This window comes from Ruditapes philippinarum, unplaced genomic scaffold, assembly GCF_026571515.1.
Source record: "Ruditapes philippinarum isolate M1 unplaced genomic scaffold, ASM2657151v2 ctg4086_1_1_1_1, whole genome shotgun sequence".
Taxonomy (NCBI): domain Eukaryota; kingdom Metazoa; phylum Mollusca; class Bivalvia; order Venerida; family Veneridae; genus Ruditapes; species Ruditapes philippinarum.
Genome location: NW_026859877.1, coordinates 113,542 through 133,585, shown reverse-complemented (window position 1 = coordinate 133,585; position 20,044 = coordinate 113,542). Strand labels below are relative to the sequence as shown.

Below are 20,044 nucleotides of genomic sequence, written 5' to 3'. Positions count from 1 at the left end.
GAGACACTGGCAAATGTTACAATTTTATTAACAATTTATTTATTCATATATTTACAAATTTCATTAGCATGGGAGTACTTATTATGTAAATCAATAACAATAATGCTACAATGCAAACTAACAATGGGTAATGATTTATAAAAAAAATTCGACATTTACTGACAACAAAAGATGAGTGCAGTTGGGTCATCAACTTAACAGTAACAAAGCCTTGTGACAGATTTTTTGTTAATAGATCTCTGGTGCACTTCCATGCATTTATTAAGAACATTGTGGGTAGCAGAGCAGAACCATCAACTTTTGTAAGCTATAAATATCACATTAGCTAAAAAAAGAATTCAACACTCAAAAGTGGGATTTAAATCAACAGCCATAATTCAAATTGGCATATAACTAGAAGCTGTTGCCTGAACCTCTCAGTCAGGGAGACAAGAATATGGTCAACAGACGTGATAAAATAAATTTAATTTTTTTTTGATAGACTAGAGATTTACTTTAACAGCACAATATTTTGAACCCCATTTACACTTACAAAGTTATCACTACATATTTTAGTATATAATTCTGAATTTCTGAGAACAGAATGTGTTTTTAAGTAAAGTTTAAGCATTTGACTGAAACACTTAATGTCATTCTTTTCCAATTTGAACAATAATCACAAAAATTAACACAAATCTTGTGAGGTATAATGCTTTATCATACAGTATAAAGTTATGTTAATTCCTTAATTATACAAAAATAAAATTCACTCGTATTTCTTTAAACTAATGAAAAATAATTAACTTCATAATAGTAAGAAATCAACAATTTGCTTGTGTTTTTCACATTTTAGGTTGATTTAATAAAATAAATGGGGAGGGGGTTGAAGACAGTACATCAACATAGTATAGGTCATATTGTGACTTTCCAGATTTACTGGTGGAAGAAGACCTCCCCCTCTGTACATTATTTCAGGCTTAAACAGGCACCTGAGTAGAGCCACTAACGTTCAGTATGCTAGCTTTTTGACATGAAAGAGAGGACGCCGACGGGGCTTAAACCTACAGAGATGTGAAGCAAGTGGTACATGACCGTAACCACTTGGCCATGGTCGCCCCTGGAACGAGGTCGGCCTCTAGGAACAACTTAGGTCACAACCACATCGCAACAGACTGTTGACGATAGTAGTCTTGTAAGTGTTACATAAGAGCTATAAAGAAAACGTTTCTCAATGAAACATTATTAAATATATCGACAGTTAACATTTTTGACCTTGTCTGCTTATGAACACATTCATCCTTGCATCAACATTTGATAATAGAACAAAATATGAAACATCTTTAACAATCTATACAAATAAATAATTATTGTAACAAATAATAACAAAAACAAAGTAAGCATTGTTTCCGATATTATAATTTTTGGTGAAAAAATCTCAAAACTAAAGGAATATAATAATTATTAAAATTTGAGTATATAACAGGGAGTGAAGGGAGACAACTAGGTGCTGTATGATTTGATATATATTATAACTGTTACAAAATCATGTTTAATCAGGCAAAATGGAAACAAAGTAGTATCTTGATTTCTATTTAAAATACTAAATCACTGCACTTAAAAAGGCAACAACAGAAGAAAAAAACAGTGCTTTTGATAAGTAAAAAATTAAAGCATTTCTGAGACATAACAGGCATTTAGCTATTTCTGACATCTAAACTGACATGTTGAAAAATTAGAATATCTAAAATATTTTCTAACATGATCTTAACATATATAATAACTAATGTAAAAAAATTATCAAGTTCTTTTATAAGTTGTCACATGACCCTAGTAAAATTCATAGAAGAAATACTATTGGTATGGGTTCCACTTTTACCATAATTTATACACAAAAATTTATTGTGCCATTTCCCAGCCATGAAAAAGTTTCTTAACAGTATCTGCTAGCGTATTTCATGAAACCTAAACCTAAAAAAAATGCAGTAACTCTAAAATTATTCAAAACAACATTTTGGTTTATTACTAATGCACTTTTCCTCAATGAATTCTAATAATTTATGTAGTTTCAAAATGATATTTACAATATTTTTTTTCTCCATAAAATGTGAAAGGGCAGTAACAAATGGTTCTTATATGTGAGGTTCTTTGGCAGAACTTCTAAATGAGATCTTTCCATCTATGAAGTTGGATGTTTTAACCCAAATAGTTTACGAGTTATTCCCAGGACAAACAAAACCAGACTGTTGACCCTTACAAATCTGTTGTGCAGGGTTGTAAATTCATTATTACAAAACAATCATTGCACTGATTATTTATAACATAATATCATTAGTTCAACTTGATTTTCAACTATTCAATTACATATCTTATAAAAAAAAGTCTTTTATCAATAAATCACCATAATTATGCTTTAAAAATCACTTTTTACAAGTTAATGATTTACTAATATATATTTTGTAAAATCAAAATTTCAGAAGAATTAATTCTGTCCAATTATAGTTTTCAATCAACACTGTATATACCAAACTCCTCACACTGATTACCTCCCTTCGCAGAATTGTAATCACTGCCTTCACAGACGTCACATGATGATGAAAGTCACATGACGTAACGTCGAAATTCAAATGTAAATATCGACCGTTACATAGAAAATCTAACGTCATTTTTCTCTTTCTGTTTTATTTTTAACTTTTTGTACCTACGTCCGTTATATTTTAACAAAAAATTATCAAAAGTACACAAAATAATGAAAAATAAATTAAAAAGCTAAAAAATATAAATATCCAAATTTGGATATTTCAATGTTTGTGATGGCAGAGATCTCTGTACTGATAAGGGGAGATCACTGCGTAGGAGATTGTGTATATACAAGATGGCAGACTGAGTAATCTCGAGATCACAGTTTATAGAACAAGACCATAGAATAAAACTTGAATAATGAAACCAGTCTCAAACTGGCATCTCATTGGATATATTAAATTTGAATTGACCAGTGACAGAGGATTAGTTCAAAACATGTTGTACATGGTTTCTATTTTCAGTTTTATAATATATTAAGGTCTAGTTTATAGAAAAATATAAAAAAAAGTTCTTGGTATCTTGCTGTGAAAGCATTTTGTTGAAGTACTGATGCTTTGAGCAATACATGGCAATGTGGCAGCATTTGTATCACCATTATATCCAGTATTAACCAACATTATCTTCTTTATCATCTGAAAAATAACATTTCTAGATACATGTATATATTTAAAATACATTATTTATATGTAGCAACATAATAAGCAATTCAGTGCAAAGCAGTTGACAATTTATATCCCTTGGATTGTAAACACTGTTCCTGAAACATTGTTTCGTTTGTTTGGGTTTGTTGCTTACGTTTTAACTCACACAGGAAATGTAAAGGTAATATGGCAACTTTCCAGCTTTTCTCATCAAGGAAAATCTCAAGTACCTCTTAATGCATTATTTCAGGCACAAGCTGGTATCTGAGTAGAACAACTAACCCAACGTTTGCTAGCTTGATAGCTTCCTCACATGTATTCTAGGAAGTCCCTGTCAGGATTCAATCCAACAGCACGGAGGAGCAAATGGTTTGAAATGAGCTACTTTTATCACTCTGCCATAAATAGTTATAGGACCCTGATTTTAAATACTGTTTTGGTTGAGTACATATATACCAGTTAAGTACTGGTTTTTATCAATTATCAATGAAATATAAGACATCATTCATGTTTTTCTGCCCATCATTGCATTTATACTATGTATATACAGTATAATGCAGTTGTGAATTTATAAATAAATCTTTTTAATAAAAGAAAACTATTTGACAGGTTTGATGTGTGTAGAAACTTGGGTTATATACCAGCTAAAAAACTGTTTATATTGGACCATATAAGCTTAAAAAAAATGAATTCTTTTTTTCTCACAATATACCTGATTTCTACTGCCTTTTTTAACACAACCTGCACATCTATGGTAGTATATGGAAAGTTCTGTAAAAAAGAAGTTTAATTATTTTTAATTTGAAAAACAAAACAAAAATTTTTTTTTTTAATTCATCAGTTGCAGCTATAACATCAGACTGAATATCCTATGTTTTGATAGACTATAATAATAGCATTGTGTGGTGTACAGCTACATGTATACAGTATTGAGATGACACTTCTCTCTAAATTTATATATGGTTATTTGAGAAAATATACCGTAAGAGATTTCTCATGAATTATTTTTTAACAACTTCCTTTTGTTTTGAGAGATGAGGTTGACAGTGTGACGATGTATCTATAAAAAATATTCTAACATGATTCTCACTATTCCCCTACCAAAATTGGGGCTGTTACATGATATATGCAAAGCATAAAAAACGAATGCTAACACGTAATATAATGTCATATATGACATCAATAAATGAAATGACGTCAGGAATATTACTACTACGCTCAATGTAGTTCAGCATATTTTTATCAGTTCTCTTTTTTATAAGCATGTTAGAATGGAGAAAGATATTAATTTTCTTCCATTGTAGTATCATAATGCACAGTTTATCATTCAAATGCCCTGTAATTAATCATTCAGGTCTATCGGCATTCATAATTATATTCCTATCAATTTGAACTTGAACCATTTATTATACAACAATGCACTCAAAATTGATTTTTATTTCCTTAAATATCTTACTGTAGTTGATGAATTTATAAATTTGTCAGTAAGGAGACAAAAATGTTTTTTTATAATTACCTGTACAAGTTTCATATTATGAGGAAAATCACCCGTGAGTAAATCTTGTTTTAACAATCTGTAAATATGTAAAAGTTATACATCATAAAGTTATACAAACAGTGCAAAATACAGCAAATTTTACCTTACAAAAGTTATCGAAGGTTATTCAACATAGGTCAAGGAACCCACAAAATTCAATACACAATTCAATGGACCAAGTAACGGACAAAAACACAGTTCAATGGACCAAGTTAAACAGATTGATAGTTAATCTTTCCTACATATATACAGTCAAACCTGTGCCTAGGACATATTAATAATATCTGTCATATGTTGTGGTTCGAATCGGAATATCCGTCCCGGACGGGTACCCAAGGGATGATTATTTCGATCTGAACCTCAAACATATGTCAGGTATTTTTTCTTGCATAATTTGCCATATTATTACATATTAAAAATGGTTTACTTCAAGATATTTGTACATGGAAATTAATGTCATTTCATATAAAACTATTATCTTACAAAAGCCTTTGAATTTATAACTTGAATAACAATGGCAAAATGATGTCATCCTAAGCTCAAATTTTCCTTCTAAACTGCGCCAAAATGACGCCATTTTAATTAATGCAGTCCATTCATAAAATGCACTAAAATGACGTTTTTATATGGCTCATGACTCATCTGGCACCCACATACCAGATGAAATTTTTGGCATGGGTAAAACTAAAAGAAATGCCAGTCTGCTATGCAAGAATACATTATCCTATAACTAGAAAACCAAAGGTAATGTTAAAAATATCTCCATACTGGACATTAACCAACAGTTTTACTGTATGTGACTTACAGTAACATTGCACATCCTATTTTGATCAGGAAATGAAACCTCTTGTCATCTGCAAACAGTGAGTCCCAAATACGTAACACATCTGTAAATATATAAATATACTGCTATCACTATTGCTACAGGGACTATGCTTATACCAAGGTCAGTTTTACTGAATCCTAAATATCATTATAAAACTTTAATCAATAATAAAATCACAATAAAAAAACCTAAGTCTGAGCTGCCAAAGACTACTATTTTTTTAGACATAAAACACATGTTAAAACACAAATTAAATCTAAAAGCATTGCTTCCTTACATGTTCAAAACAAATCAGAGAAAATTATTCATAATTTCAACTTTATGTTTTCTACATGTACATTACCCAAAATACTACTGTATGCCTCTAACCTTATCTATCATGAGTTTTCTATTTTGGTTTTTAGAAAGAATATCAGTCTGAGTGGTGTTTATCACCTATTCAAGACATACAGTTCTGATACATATGAAGATAAAACAAAGGCCGTACATATATTCAAATTTTTTTTTTTAAATTCTTTACTCATTTTTCTTCAGTTTCATTTTGAAAATTTGATAGCTCTTCTGGTGGTATGCATCTTTAAAAAACAACTTATAACATCACTGTCAAATCAGGAAATATATAGTCATAGAGATAATTCAGAAACCTGGTATACAGTCATAATTTAGTTACCTGGCAACGGAAATTCCTGAGACAGTAAAAGTGTGAGCCATCTGAAAGCATAGAACTGAGGCTTCAAGTCTTGTTCCTTCAGTTTATACCACAATGTTGAGTCTGTCTCCTTTAATGTGGTCATTAACTGATTCATTAAATTACCTGAAATATATAGTTAAATAACATGTATTAAACATCCGGTATGTTGTATTTAAGGTTGTTACCACCTTTAAGTGAAATTCTATATATGTATATAATTATGTTTCTAAAACAATTTTCGAACATCGAAGAATATGTAAAATATGCACTGCAAATATTTGTTCACATTATATGTATTTTGTAATCATAAAAATGTATGCATTTATTTCTTATTGAAAAATTTGACTTAGACCTTATAGAAAATAAATTTCGAATTACCTCCCATGAAATGTAAATTCAGTAAAATCTTTACAAATAATGCTTTTTTTGAACTTACAATACTGATAAATCTTTATTTAAACATTATATTTATGATATAAAACCATAACAAAATTGTGGTACAAGATCTTTAAAGGGAAGCAACTCCATAGACAAGAGTACATTAAATGTTTGAAGTGATCAAATCCCACATGGGGTAGTATTTTTCTTCTAACGCATTTGGATATTTGTGTTAAGAATTAGAAATGTTCACTATTTTATTTCAGAAAATACAACAAAAGGAGATCTATATTATTTCTATACAATGAGATGGAATATTTAATGGAGAATACAACAAACATTTACCTATCCCACATTGTGAATCATCTAATGTTTTAATAAAGTTGTCTCTAATCTCTGACATTAACGTGGTGAAACAAAAGAAACTATCAGCTTCTGCAAATTCTGAAATTAGAAATAAACACAGGAATACTTAAAAATTAATTTTTTATCAATTTCATTCTTCAAAAAATATTGAAGAAGCAAGGAAATATATGAAAAAAAAAATAATAAACTCTGCATATGTTGAATGAAAACACAAATCAGTCCGAAAGTTTGTTTGCAAATAACTGGTACATTTAACTACAAATAAATATGTAATTACATTGTGACATTAACCAGCACTAGGTTACATAAAATGGTGTCTCTAAAACTCAAGAAAATGTAGTGGGAACCATTCAACTTCCTTTCCAAAAATTGTTAAAATAAAGTGATCTTGGAAATTATGTTAAAAATTCAAAGCAAGACAATGTCATTCCACAATGCAGCAGTATTTGTGTCAACTACATAGAGGATCTTCAAGTTTTTTCTATAACTATAGGATTTATTTTCATCAAGTGGTATGAAAATAAATATTGCATGAAGGATAGTAGCCATGAGTGAAATATGATAATTTTCCTACCACAAGATGAAAATAAATCCTGTATTTATAGAAAAAAATTTGCATGTTCTGTTTATCATATACATTTTTCTTTTATATATAATTACTTTTAAGATTTCCTCTTAAATTTTGTATGTTGGCTGAATTTAGAAAAAAAGTAGTCTGGCAAGGCACCAGTGAAAGTACCGAAAATATGTTTCACTACAATGAAAAATATTTTTTTGAGTGAAAATACAGAAAATGAAAATACGCAATTTATTTCATCAATATTTCTCAATATTTCATTTATAAGTATATAATATATGAGTATCTTGCCTTTACAATCTTTTTCTGAATCAGATGCAAATGTATAATATATTGGCCCTAAAATCTCGTTCATTCCCTGTAACAGAAAATATGAATAACATATTACATAAAAAATCATATATTCTAAAGATGTGATTGCATCTTTTCATTACATATACAGTACGCTCAGCGCGACTTTTTCAAAACCCGCGTGACCCCGCGGATGAGGTTTACCGCGGATGAAAATTTGCTCAGATATTGACAGAAAATTTTCACCACCGCGGACATAAATCGGCGGCTGAAACCGTTTCCCCCACAGAACGCAGTGGTAAATTGCGGAGGAACGCAGCGGTCAAACACCGGTCAACGCGGTGGAAACCTTAAATTTTAAAAATTAATTACTGTATTTAAACATCAGTATATGTACGTACTGTAACATGTACTGTACATATAACTATATGTAAAATTTGTTTGTTTGTTTTCTTTTTTGTTGTAATAAAAGTACATGTATAAATGCAGTGTATTTCTTGTCCTTCTTCTTGTTATTGTGTTGGGTAATGTATAATATGTATTCGACATCAAGATAAATCATTGTCGTCGCAACTTCATGGTAGTGAGAAACTTGAAGTCAAATAATGAAAAATTCGGCATATGACATTTATGAAAAAGATACTACAACAATTTATATGCCAGCTTTTGTTTCTTATTTAAAAACTTTGAAAACGTTACCCTCAACAATTTATTCAGGCAATATTCCAGGACGTCTCTTTCAATTGTCAGATGTGTTTTACTGTTTCTGTTTATTTGCATGTTGATCATAAAGTCTTATATTTTATTTGGAACATTAAAAGAAAGCGTTTATTTCACCAAAATATACATTAAATGATATTCTTGATTTATCTAATTACAGGTGTGAGCGTAATGTATATGTTTTGAAGTTTGTATCAACTGTTGAAGTTTATTTTCATTTTTGTTTTAGTAGTTTGTTTGTTTGTTCTTTTTTATTTTGTTATAGTTTTTTTTTGCAGAATTTTGTTAAATTTGACGTTATACTTTTTGTTATTTTATTACGAACAGTATGCATGTACATTCAGATACTGGCGAATCCAATAGTCAATGTTTTGTCTGGATAAAGAAACTCCTTTAGACTCTAAATTCCTCTGATTTTTGATTATTTTTCAAACCACTTGTGTACAGCCGTACAATTTCAAGTTTATCAAAATGTGTCACTTTAACCATTTTTAAGTTTACATTATACGACCTTTTTAAACTTTATTTATATAAAGAGCGATGTAACTCCCAATTAATTTATATAAAGAGCGATGTAACTCACTTAATTGTAAACTTACACGTTATAAAGATAAAAGTCTTAACTCATAGAAAACTCTATTAATATCTAACTAATTTTAAAGACGCAAATTAAATTTAAAGCATTTAAAGAACTCTCTTTGTGTAGCACAAAAGAATTATGAACATTTATGTATAATACACTTCAGCCTCATTAAAACGCTCATGTTGGGGTCCAATGTCTCACCACCGCGTTCTAACCAGGCTCTAATTAGAACGCTCATTGCGAAATTACCGCATTACCCCACCCACCACATATTATATATAACGCTGATTTTTTTTTACTTACTGTTCAATGAATATCGACATTATCTTTTTCTAAAGCCATTCAATGATGTAAACATGTATTATATTCACAATAATACTAATTATATATAAAAGAAACGAAAAACTTTCGAAAGAAAATTATAAATCATGAATGTAGTGTAAACACTAACAGTTAGCCATTACTGTTTAAATACATATTAAGTAGCGGCGACATGGCCCCTTTTCACACATACAATATCTGACAATATAGAAAATATGACAATATACAATATCTGACAATATACAATATCCGACAATATCTGACATGATGGCAAAGAGAACCTTTTTGAATTTGTGTCAAACATATATACGGTATGTACAGTATACATAAACTTTTTGGCAAGTGTCATGCATATTTCTCATGTCCATTTTCGACGGGGTTTTTACTGTAAAAAAAACAGAAACAAACAAGTCTACCCGTTTTTAAAGAATATAATTGCATTCAAATAAAATCTTATAGATGGTTTAAATATCTTTTTCTTTTATTTCTAATATATGTACATGTATTTTATTTATGTCTTGTCTTGTATTCACACTCATCGACCTCTTACAGGACATGTACTGTAGCGTCAGTCATCATTGAGATATCAGCACAAATGCCCTTTTTTTACTAAGTATCATATTTATGGCTCCCATATAGTTTAACAGCAATAATACTTTGAGAACCACAAGGAATGAAAAAGTAAAGATGACAGTGATAAATGACGATTTCAGTTGTAAAAATATTGGTATGTGGACGAATAGTTTTGTGGACGTTTATAACAAAAATATTAAAAACAACAACAAAAACAGGTACAGCTGTAATTATTTTTATTTCAAATTCCGTTCAAATAATTTTAACGTATAATAACATTTAAGGAGACGATTGTGATCAATTTTCAAGTCATTGTGTAAAAAAGATGACGTTAAAAAATAATAAAACGTCTATTATTTTTGGAGGTTAATTTATACTGACCAACTGACCATGGCGTTCCCCCGCGGGAAACGGGTGACTGATTTTATCGATGAATAGAGAACGGTCGTCAGAATTTTGTCCGCGGTGGAAACAACTGAACACCGGGGATCGCGGGGTAATTAGGCTTCTCATCGCGGACGAACCCCCGCGTTTGTCCGCGATAAAAAATAGGGTCCGCGGTGGTATCGCGGAAAAAGCAAAACCCGCGGTGAGCGTACTGTACTGTATACAATGATCATTTTAATTTGAAATTCTGTAATAAAAACATTGTATTCTTTTCTTTTCTTTTTATCATAAAAGTTCCTATTTCATTGAATCATTAAGCTTATATACTAGTACATTTGTATTTTGATTTACATCTACTTTAAAGATGTTTTGTTATATTATTTTCTTTAAATTAGAAACAAATTAATTATCTATATATTGCCTTAAAGTTAAAACTTTTTGGCAGTGAAATGTTTCTTTGATAGTCAAACTTAAAATTATGTAGAGAAATTTGATGCTATTACTGCTATGTCATATTCCTAAACAGTATCTTAATATAATGCATTTAAATGTCACATTTATAATTATAATATATATATAATTAAGACACGGGTAAAACTTGGCATATACAAAAGTTATAAAATACCTGTACATAGGCCTAACATTAATATAATCAGGATCTATACATAATATACTTGACCAGGGTTTAACTTTGAAGTTTTAACATACCTGTATATAACCGAGACCAGGGTTAAGCTTGGCAGACTTGGAATTTCTAACAAACATGTATATAACCGAGACCTGGGTTAAACCTGGCAAACTTGGAAATTATAACAGTTCAGTGTATGATCGGAATATATTTCACCTCATGAGCACCAAAAGGTATATTTCACGAGTGGCACAGCCACAAGTGAAATGTGAACTTTTGATGTTCACGAGGTGAAATATATTCCGATCTTACACTAAACTAAACAAATTTTCTTTTTATTACATGCAATCAAACATTAAAAAGGACATTTTTACCTAATAATAAATGAATAGCGCGCCAAATAATTATACAACGTGACGTCATTTACGACGTCACGTTATAAAGTTGGTTTCCAGTTCTGTGTACGCTGGTATTTCACTGAAACAACGTAAGGGGCTTAAATTCAAAACAGTGAAATTATCAAATTGATAATTTCACTGTTTCAAACAGTGAAATTATCAGTTTCAATTCACTGATATATTTCTATAAACCATCGAAAAGCATGTAATAAACCTGTATATAACTAAGACCAGGGTTAAACCTGACAAACTTGGAAATTATAACATACCTGTATATAACCAAGACCAGGGTTAAGTTTGGCATACACAAACAGAATTCTCTCACACACCTCCCAATGAGCTTCCTGACCGTCTGGTAATGGCATATATTCATCACTAGTCTTCCGTCTACTGGTTGCCATCTGTAACATTAAATATTGTATCATTATATTTTTGTTCTTTGATATCACAGATTGTTACCACTTAAGTTTGTTTACACAAATAACAATTGATATACTAACTAAATGAAGAATATTTTACAATCTGGAATAAATGAGTAAAAATGTGTGTTAGAATTATGGGTCTTGGTCTTGAGTCTACAATATAAACATGAACTTTCAAATGAATGATTTCAGTTGTTTTGGATATTTACCTTGCTTAGTTACATTAACTAGGACTTTACAGAAAGGTCTATAATTCTAGGACTTTTCACAAAGGGCTATAATTCAATTAAAATACATACTAGAGTTATGTTATTTGCCTTTACTTTTACATGTGAATGGATGTAAAATGCTATGCTAGTTACCTTCATGGACAGAGCAAGCCTATCTGGTCATTTGTTTCTCATAATAATTCACTTATGAGTAATTAACTGCACAATATTATTATTTGTGTTAAGCTCTCTACTTTATCTTATAAGCCTATTAAAAACAAAAGAGACTTGTCTTGTACAAAAATTGATCTAAGGTATATATAAACCTAAGGTATAAATAAAGAAAGTTGTTATTCAAAGTCATACATTAGTTATTCCTAGCCTATTTTGAGACACAGATTCCGAGTGAAGCACGGAATTCTCGACACGTTTTCTCAAAGTTTCGAAACTATTCTCCCCACACAGTCTATTGCACGGGTAATCTGTTGCTCTCTGGAAGAAGTTCAAGTCGGGACAAAGTCGCCTGAAATACATCAAACACGTTTTAACATGATATTTATATTACTCAAACTTAACAACAAAATAAAACCCCATTTATAACCAGATAACAATTGACTTCTGAACAATTAAACTGAAAGAACAATTTATTATATCTTATAGTATACATCTTTATTTGATCTCTTTGATTAGGTATGATGATGTTGTATTATGTGTATAAATATTGGATTGGGGAAATCAAGTTCAAGGAGAGATACAATGCATATAGTATTTTTTTTTATTGCTGATTGACAACTATATATTCAGTAATGGAATTCGTCCTCAACCATTTAACATGACTTGAGGACAGCTTACATTCAGAATCAAGGCCTATTGTAGAATACACGTCAAACTCTTGTTAGGTTATTGCCAACTAATTAATAATGAAATCCAGCTTAACCTGTGTAACAATTAAAGCAATCAAAATAAATACATTTTATCCACTCTACCAGGGAGGCAAGCTATATGATGTAGTTATATGGTAGTTAAAAGATGCAAGTTCATGTATTTATGAATGTGAAACTACACTACTCAATATCTTAAAACTGGTAGAACCAAATAACAGGTGGGGTAGTTCACACCTAAAATTTGAGTTGGATTAATTCATTGCTTTATAACAAAGTAGAACTCCGCGAGTCGGATGTGTCGCCTTGTGAACAATATAGTTTAGGAGAAATGGCCAGGACAAAAATGATATTTGAAAATCAACAAAGGGCAATAGCTCAAAAAATAAGAAATGCAGAGCAGCAGTTTCTGTGCATTGCACTTCTTATTAATAAGATCTATCATCCTACTAAGTTTCAAGTCTAAAGCTTTTATAATTTATGAGAAATGGCCTGGACAAAAATAAAGTTTGAAAATTAACAAGGGCAATAACTAAAAAAATAAGAAATGCAGACAACGCCGACAAAAGTAACCCCTATATGTCGCCTTTTTCAAGGCGACACAAAAATAGTTTCAAAGATCTTTTGTTTAATTAAATTTGGTAGTATCTACTTTAATTGGGCAATTCTGAGTGTTAACGTTTTGTAAAACTCAAACAATTTAATTTGTAGAATTAATTTTAATCTATAGAAAAACAAGCAATTATCAAAGTATTGCAAGCAATCCATAAGTCCCCTACCGGTAAGAGCCCAAGCAACATTCTGAAGGGCCATTGGCCATTCACTTATGTTCCTATTTTAAGTAAATTTGTTAAAAAAGTTATTTAAAAGTAATCACAGGAAACAGTTTTTATGTACAGACAGACAGACTGAAGGACACTCTAAAGTTATTTTCTAAACATCCCTGTTATCAAAATATAACATTTTTAAAATCCTATCATGATTGAAGAAGTTGGAGTAAAAATTACCAATTTCTCAAAAAAAAAGTCTAAGTTCAAAAGGGGCATAATTCTGGAAATAGTCTTGCTAGAGTATTGAACACTCACAAATGTTGAGTGATAATAAGAAACATTTATATGAAGTTTGAAGTAGATACATTCAAAAAAAGAAGTTATTAAAAAAAACAAGGTTTTTTTTCCTGAAAATTTTAAGTTCAAGGGAGATATTTCTGATAAATTTTGTGCTAGAGTTGTAAACCTTGTCACATATGATGTGGTTGATGACAAGCAACTTATATTTAAAGTTTGAAGAAAATACCTTTAGAAATAAAGAACTTATAGTGAAAAAAACTTAAAAACTAGAATCCGAAATCTTGAAATTCAGTCTTTTTGTTACCATAGCAACCAGAATTTTCAACATAGGAAGATAAGAAAAGGATGTGCATAATTTCCATACTGCCATCTACCCATATGTCAAGTTTCATAAACATATTTTCAGTACTTTTTGTGTTATCACTGGATCCAGGTTATGTGTAAAATTTGCCATATTTTCAGTCTATTTGTTGCCATAGCAACCAGAATTTTCAACATAAGAAGAAAAGAAAAAAATGTGCATAATCTCCATACTGCCATCTATCCATATATCAAGTTTCATAAAAATATTTTCAGTACTTTTTGCGTTATCGCGGGATCCAGGTTATGTGTAAAATTTGCCATATTTTCAGTCTATTTGTTGCCATAGCAACCAGAATTTTCAACATAGGAAGAAAAGAAAAAGACGTGCATAATCTCCATACTGCCATCTATCCATATATCAAGTTTCATTAAAATATTTTCAGTACTTTTTGCGTTATCGCGGGATCCAGTTTTGTGGACGGACGGACTGACGGACGGACAGACGGACGTTCTCACAGGACAGTAATTATGTGGCTACTCTATTGTTCTCTCTATTGTTCTTTTTAGCCACGCAAAAGAAAATAGCCACATAAAAGCATTACGGAATGAATGACATCAAAGAGAACCTATTGTCCCTCTAGCCACATAATTACTCTCCTGTGAGTGCGGACGGACTGACGGACGGACAGACGGACGGAGGGTAAACCTAAAGTCCCCTCCGGTAAACCGGTAGGGGACTAATAAATTACCTGCAATCTTTATCAATCTGTAGTAACATTTCATTATCTTTAAAGTAAGCCCTCCATTTACTTTCTGGATTCGGATTTAATGGCTAAAAGAAAACAAAAAAAACAAAAAACTTAGACTAGTGATACTTAACATGGTAAAGTAGGATAAATGAAAAACAACACGTCTCACACCTGGTACAGCTTGAATAATTTCTATACTGTTAGTAGCTTAAGTTTTGTGCTCCAATGCAGAACATGGGAAAACTGTAATTTCAGTAAGTTAAATGTTAATCTCATTTAAGGTTAATAATGATTAGAAATGTTTGGCATAGAGCTAACATCTCTGATAGTGTATTAATTGTTTAACTTGGTTTTCTACAGTATTGCAATAAAATGTATTCTGGAGTTTGGAGAATTATCCAATGTTAATATCTATAATGTCTGTTTTACTATGGTAGAAACTAGAATTTTATCCAACCCTTGTATAAATAATTTGAATTTTTATCTATTTTTTTCCTTTAAAACAACAAGAAAGTCAAATATAGTTGTACAATTAATTCCTCAACTTACATGATCATCAAATGTGACATCAGACACTCCACCATTCTCTGTTGCCTCTGTACCTGGTTTGATGATCATCTCATCAATAAACTGAACATATGTAGCCCTGGTATAATATATATATATATATATAATTACATGTTATTCATGTAAGTAAGATATCATCCTCAATAACCCAGGTCCTAAGTTCACTAAGCAAAGATAACAATCAGGATATAAATGTTCCTGATTTTATTTTCATTGTTTTATACAAACTTAACTTATTCATGTTTTGCTAGAATTAAATGGCACATAAATAAAATATGAAAAATTGCTGATTTGAAAAGACACAACAGTATTTTGGGATAAAATGGATGAAAAACAAAACCAATATGAAAAATATCGGATCAAAATAAAGATCAATATTAGGATCAATATTTGGATCAGCTGTATAATGCCCATGTCTTGTATGATATTTGCATTTGAGCAATAAGTACATGTACAGTTATAGTGATTTAGTATATTGCATGGAAGTCAAAATACTACTTTGTTTACATTTTACTAATTTTTATGACAAATGATTTCACATTTATCGGTACATTTGTTCAGGTAACAAGCATCTAACGTTCTCTAAAACCATAATTTGAACATCATAAAATACTTGTGCACCTTTTCTAAAGTAGTAAAGATTTATTTGTTTCTGAGGCATAATTATGTGCCTTTAATCTTAGTGAGCACAGGGCAAAGCTTTCTAACATCATCAGTATTAAATGTAGTAGACATGAGATGTGAATCACTGGTTCAAACAATACAATATACATGTAAACATACTGGAAAGTTCAAACAATAAAGCAATTATTGAGTTAGCAAAGAAGCTGGCTTATTATAATTCAAAACTATGCATACTTGATATCTTCCTACCTGCTTTCTTATTTCACTAAAAAAATCAAATGCCATGTTTGAATTTAGTATTGGTATAGTACTACATGTATATACTGATTTGACATCAAATGTATGCAAGAATCTTACAAAGAAAGTGTACCTTTGTTTCAGAAGTTCTGTATCCCAGTCAGATCTGTTCTTTGGTAAGTAGTACAACAGCAACTGTAAATGTATTACACAACCTTTTATAACAGTGATGCTTAAATCTCATTGCAGTATCAAAAATTATATTTCTTTACACAGTTAACACTTATGCATGCACATACATACATACATACACACATACACACATACACACAGACACACACACACACACACACATACATACATACATACCTACGTATAAAGGGGGCCTCTGCTAATAGGAATGATACTTTTTTGTATAAAATTAATTTATTAATTTAATATACTTTTCTTAAAAAGAACAAAAGTTGAAATTAATCCATAACCTTCTAAATTTCTTAAATAGATTTATTCTGATTTTTTACAGTTCATTATCACTATGGGGATATCAAGATGAAAATTTAAAGTTGCTCAGTCAACAGTAATTCAAGCTTGATCAGACTGCATGGATGAGTAGGTGGCAATAGCTATAAAAAGTATATTTAATCACTTTCAGTTTCCGCAATAGTTAAAAAAATCATCACAGAAACTCATAATATCAGACATTATTACCTTCCAGCATTTTGATCTCAATCCAGCTTCAAATGGACAACCTATGAATGATAAAAACAGGTATGCTATTCAAACAAAAACAAAACTGCATTAACTCTCTTTTAAAAAACAAGTGGTAAAGATCTCTAAAACGTTTTTTATAAACAATAAAAACATCCCAACAGCTACGAGCAGTGTACAATTCAATTTAGTTACTAACTAATAGTTGCTAGACTTCAAACAAGCCTCCAGATGAGCCAAAATATTTCAAGAAATTCAATCTTTAGAAAAATATATCAGGATCTTATGAAATGTAACTAGAAATGTGTCCCTATGACACGGATGCCCCCACATTCCACTGTTCTGTCAATCATATGACTCTAGGTCAAATATTTTGTGGACTACATGTGCCACAAGTTGAAAACTAAAAATCAACAAAGGGCCATAATTCTGTTAAATTTGGTCGCAGCAAAAATTCCTTCCTTTACTACCATCTACACATTAAGGTTGTTCATCCCTAGAAGCGTAAGCAAAATCTGCCATCCTGTTTAAGAGGTCGAGTTGCGTTCACAAAATTTCTACTTAGCATATAGTGAAAAAATCAACAAAAGGCCATAATTCTGTTAAATTTGGTCGCAGCAAAAATTCCTTCCTTTACTACCATCTACACATAAAGGTCGTTCATCCCTGGAAGTTTAAGAAAAATCGGCCATCCGGTTTAAGAGGAGTTGCGTTCACAAAATTTCTACATAGTATATAGTGAAAAAATCAACAAAGGGCCATAATTCTGTTAAATTTGGTCTCGGCGAAAATTCCTTTCTTTACTACCATCTACACATTAAGGTTGTTAATCCCTGAAAGTTTAAGCAAAATCTGCCATCCGGTTTAAGAGGAGTTGCGTTCACAAGATTTCTAGACGTACGGACGGATGGACAAGTGCAACGCTATATGCTCCCACTATGTGGGGGCATAAAAAGATTCAATATTTAATTTATTATTAACATGTTATGTGCAATTAACGACTGATTTTGCAGTATCAATCACTATAATTCTACCGCGTTACTAACGCAGTAAGAGGTATTTATGTATATTTTGACCTCTTTCTGGTAATTTACTTGTATTGAAAGTGCCGTTTGCAATGTGTAAATTACTTTCTTTGTTCACTTCACAATATTTTACTTTTAAATACATTTTCAAAATTTTCATAAACATTAGCATGAATCTGGAGGTACATGCTGCTTTAAATGCTTATCTGTGGTTTTGGCTGGCAGGGCTGGCACCAGCCCTGACCACCTTATAAAACATTGTCAGTCTGTTGGCTTAATTTCCTTCGGTTCTGGAGGTATGGTTGAGACAATTGAACTGTTTTCAAGTGTAGAGTGTACCAGAGACAGGTCTGGAATGCTTTTTTGCGACAAGATTCTGGGCAGTGTTTCAGGTTCCGTCTTAGAAATCCTAGGGTTGAGTTTGCCTTCTAGGTAATCTTGCTGATTTGGTTACTCCATTTCAGGTCATCTGATATGGTGACTCCTTGATTGGTACATGTTAAATGATGTGTTTGTCCAACTGGTAGAATCTAGAATGTATCATTATGTAGCATTTCTTCACATAAAGCGCATTCTCCAGGCATTTGCCCATGTTTCAAGGTGACAGGGGTCTTGCTGAAAAATTTTATGATTTTTGCTGTTTTTTATCATTCAGTACAGTAGGCAGTCATCAGCAAATAAATGTACTGCTGGCTTAACTGAGTCTGGTTATTATTAATATGATAAAGACAGAGGAGCTGGCCGAGGACTGTACCTTATAGCACACCTGAGTCACCTGTGACTGGTTCGGATTTCTCTCCCTCTACCATTATCTTTATGGACCTGCTGGTATTATGTTAGGATTATACCATCCCTATTATTTAAAAACCTCTTGTAAAGAAAACATGTTTGCGGAAAAAAATCAGAGTGAGAAAATGATCACCTCCATGTCATAATCAGCATTTGAGTGTAGACTGTAATAAATGTATGTAGGAGTAGATACAAGAAGACAACAGAAAACACTAAAATCAGGGGGGGGGAGATAGGTCATCCAGACTGAGGCACGTTCAATGCTAAATAAGTCTACACTAAACTGCTCTGAGATGTAGAACAAGTAGAAGAGAAATCTGACAGTGGGCAAAGCTGATTGCCAACTTGTTCCAAATTATATAAAAACAATAATGTATCTGATATCAAGACTATTTTTCTCTGTGGTAATTTATATGACATTCTTAAAGCCAGATAGAATATAAAACATGCTTGTTAAGTCTTACCATTGAAAACAATTTTTCTAAGTTTTTTGAAATCAATCACTTCCGCCTCAAGAACCGACTTAAACTCCTCCACTCTGAAATGACAGTAAGTTTAAATAAAATTAATGAATGCATTACTTTATAAATAAAAAAATCACATCATTATTGATAGAATATGGTGATAAATGCTGCGTTATTGGGACAAAATCTATAACTTTACTTACCGAGCTTTGTAGGAGGACATTTTTGACCGGATGTTTACTATTACTAAACTACTGACGAATTAGCTAAACTCAAGTTGTCGTCGGATGATTACGTAAAAAAGGAAGATGGGGTATTAGTTATATATTTATTAATAGATTTTTTTTACTGAAAAAGTCTAAATAGAATAAAATTTATTATCATACACTTATCTATAAATGAAATATTGATGTAATAAAATGCGTATATTTTTATTTTCCGTATTTTTACTGTTATTTATTTTCCACTGAAGTGAAACATATAAATTTGCCGTATTTTCACTGGTGTGTGGCCGAACTAC

General features: G+C 31.0%; 1 protein-coding gene across 1 annotated transcript; it reads right to left on the bottom strand.

The window, feature by feature from the left end:
• Window positions 1-10: 10 nt before the first annotated feature.
• LOC132758168 (TBC1 domain family member 13-like) lies at window positions 11-19,764 on the bottom strand. Its single transcript, XM_060749708.1, has 15 exons — window positions 19,728-19,764; window positions 19,525-19,598; window positions 17,247-17,287; window positions 16,672-16,733; window positions 15,660-15,756; window positions 15,111-15,193; window positions 12,474-12,630; window positions 11,746-11,877; window positions 7,867-7,933; window positions 6,978-7,076; window positions 6,234-6,377; window positions 5,543-5,624; window positions 4,717-4,774; window positions 3,913-3,971; window positions 11-3,191 (listed from the first exon to the last, which is right to left on the bottom strand). Exons 1-15 carry the CDS (start codon window positions 19,745-19,747, stop codon window positions 3,188-3,190), a joined length of 1,179 nt encoding a protein of 392 aa, XP_060605691.1. The 5' UTR covers window positions 19,748-19,764; the 3' UTR covers window positions 11-3,187.
• Between the last annotated feature and the right edge of the window lie 280 nt (window positions 19,765-20,044).

What these genes read in the sequence shown, in the direction of transcription:
- LOC132758168 (XM_060749708.1), bottom strand. Translation starts at nt 19,747, where the DNA reads ATGTCCTCCTACAAAGCTCG. An exon ending in TGAGATCAAAATGCTGGAAG is followed by an intron (nt 16,734 to 17,246) that starts GTAATAATGTCT and finishes ATACATTTACAG; the next exon opens with TTGCTGTTGTACTACTTACC. An exon ending in ATAGGATGTGCAATGTTACT is followed by an intron (nt 4,775 to 5,542) that starts GTAAGTCACATA and finishes ACATATTTACAG; the next exon opens with ATTGTTAAAACAAGATTTAC.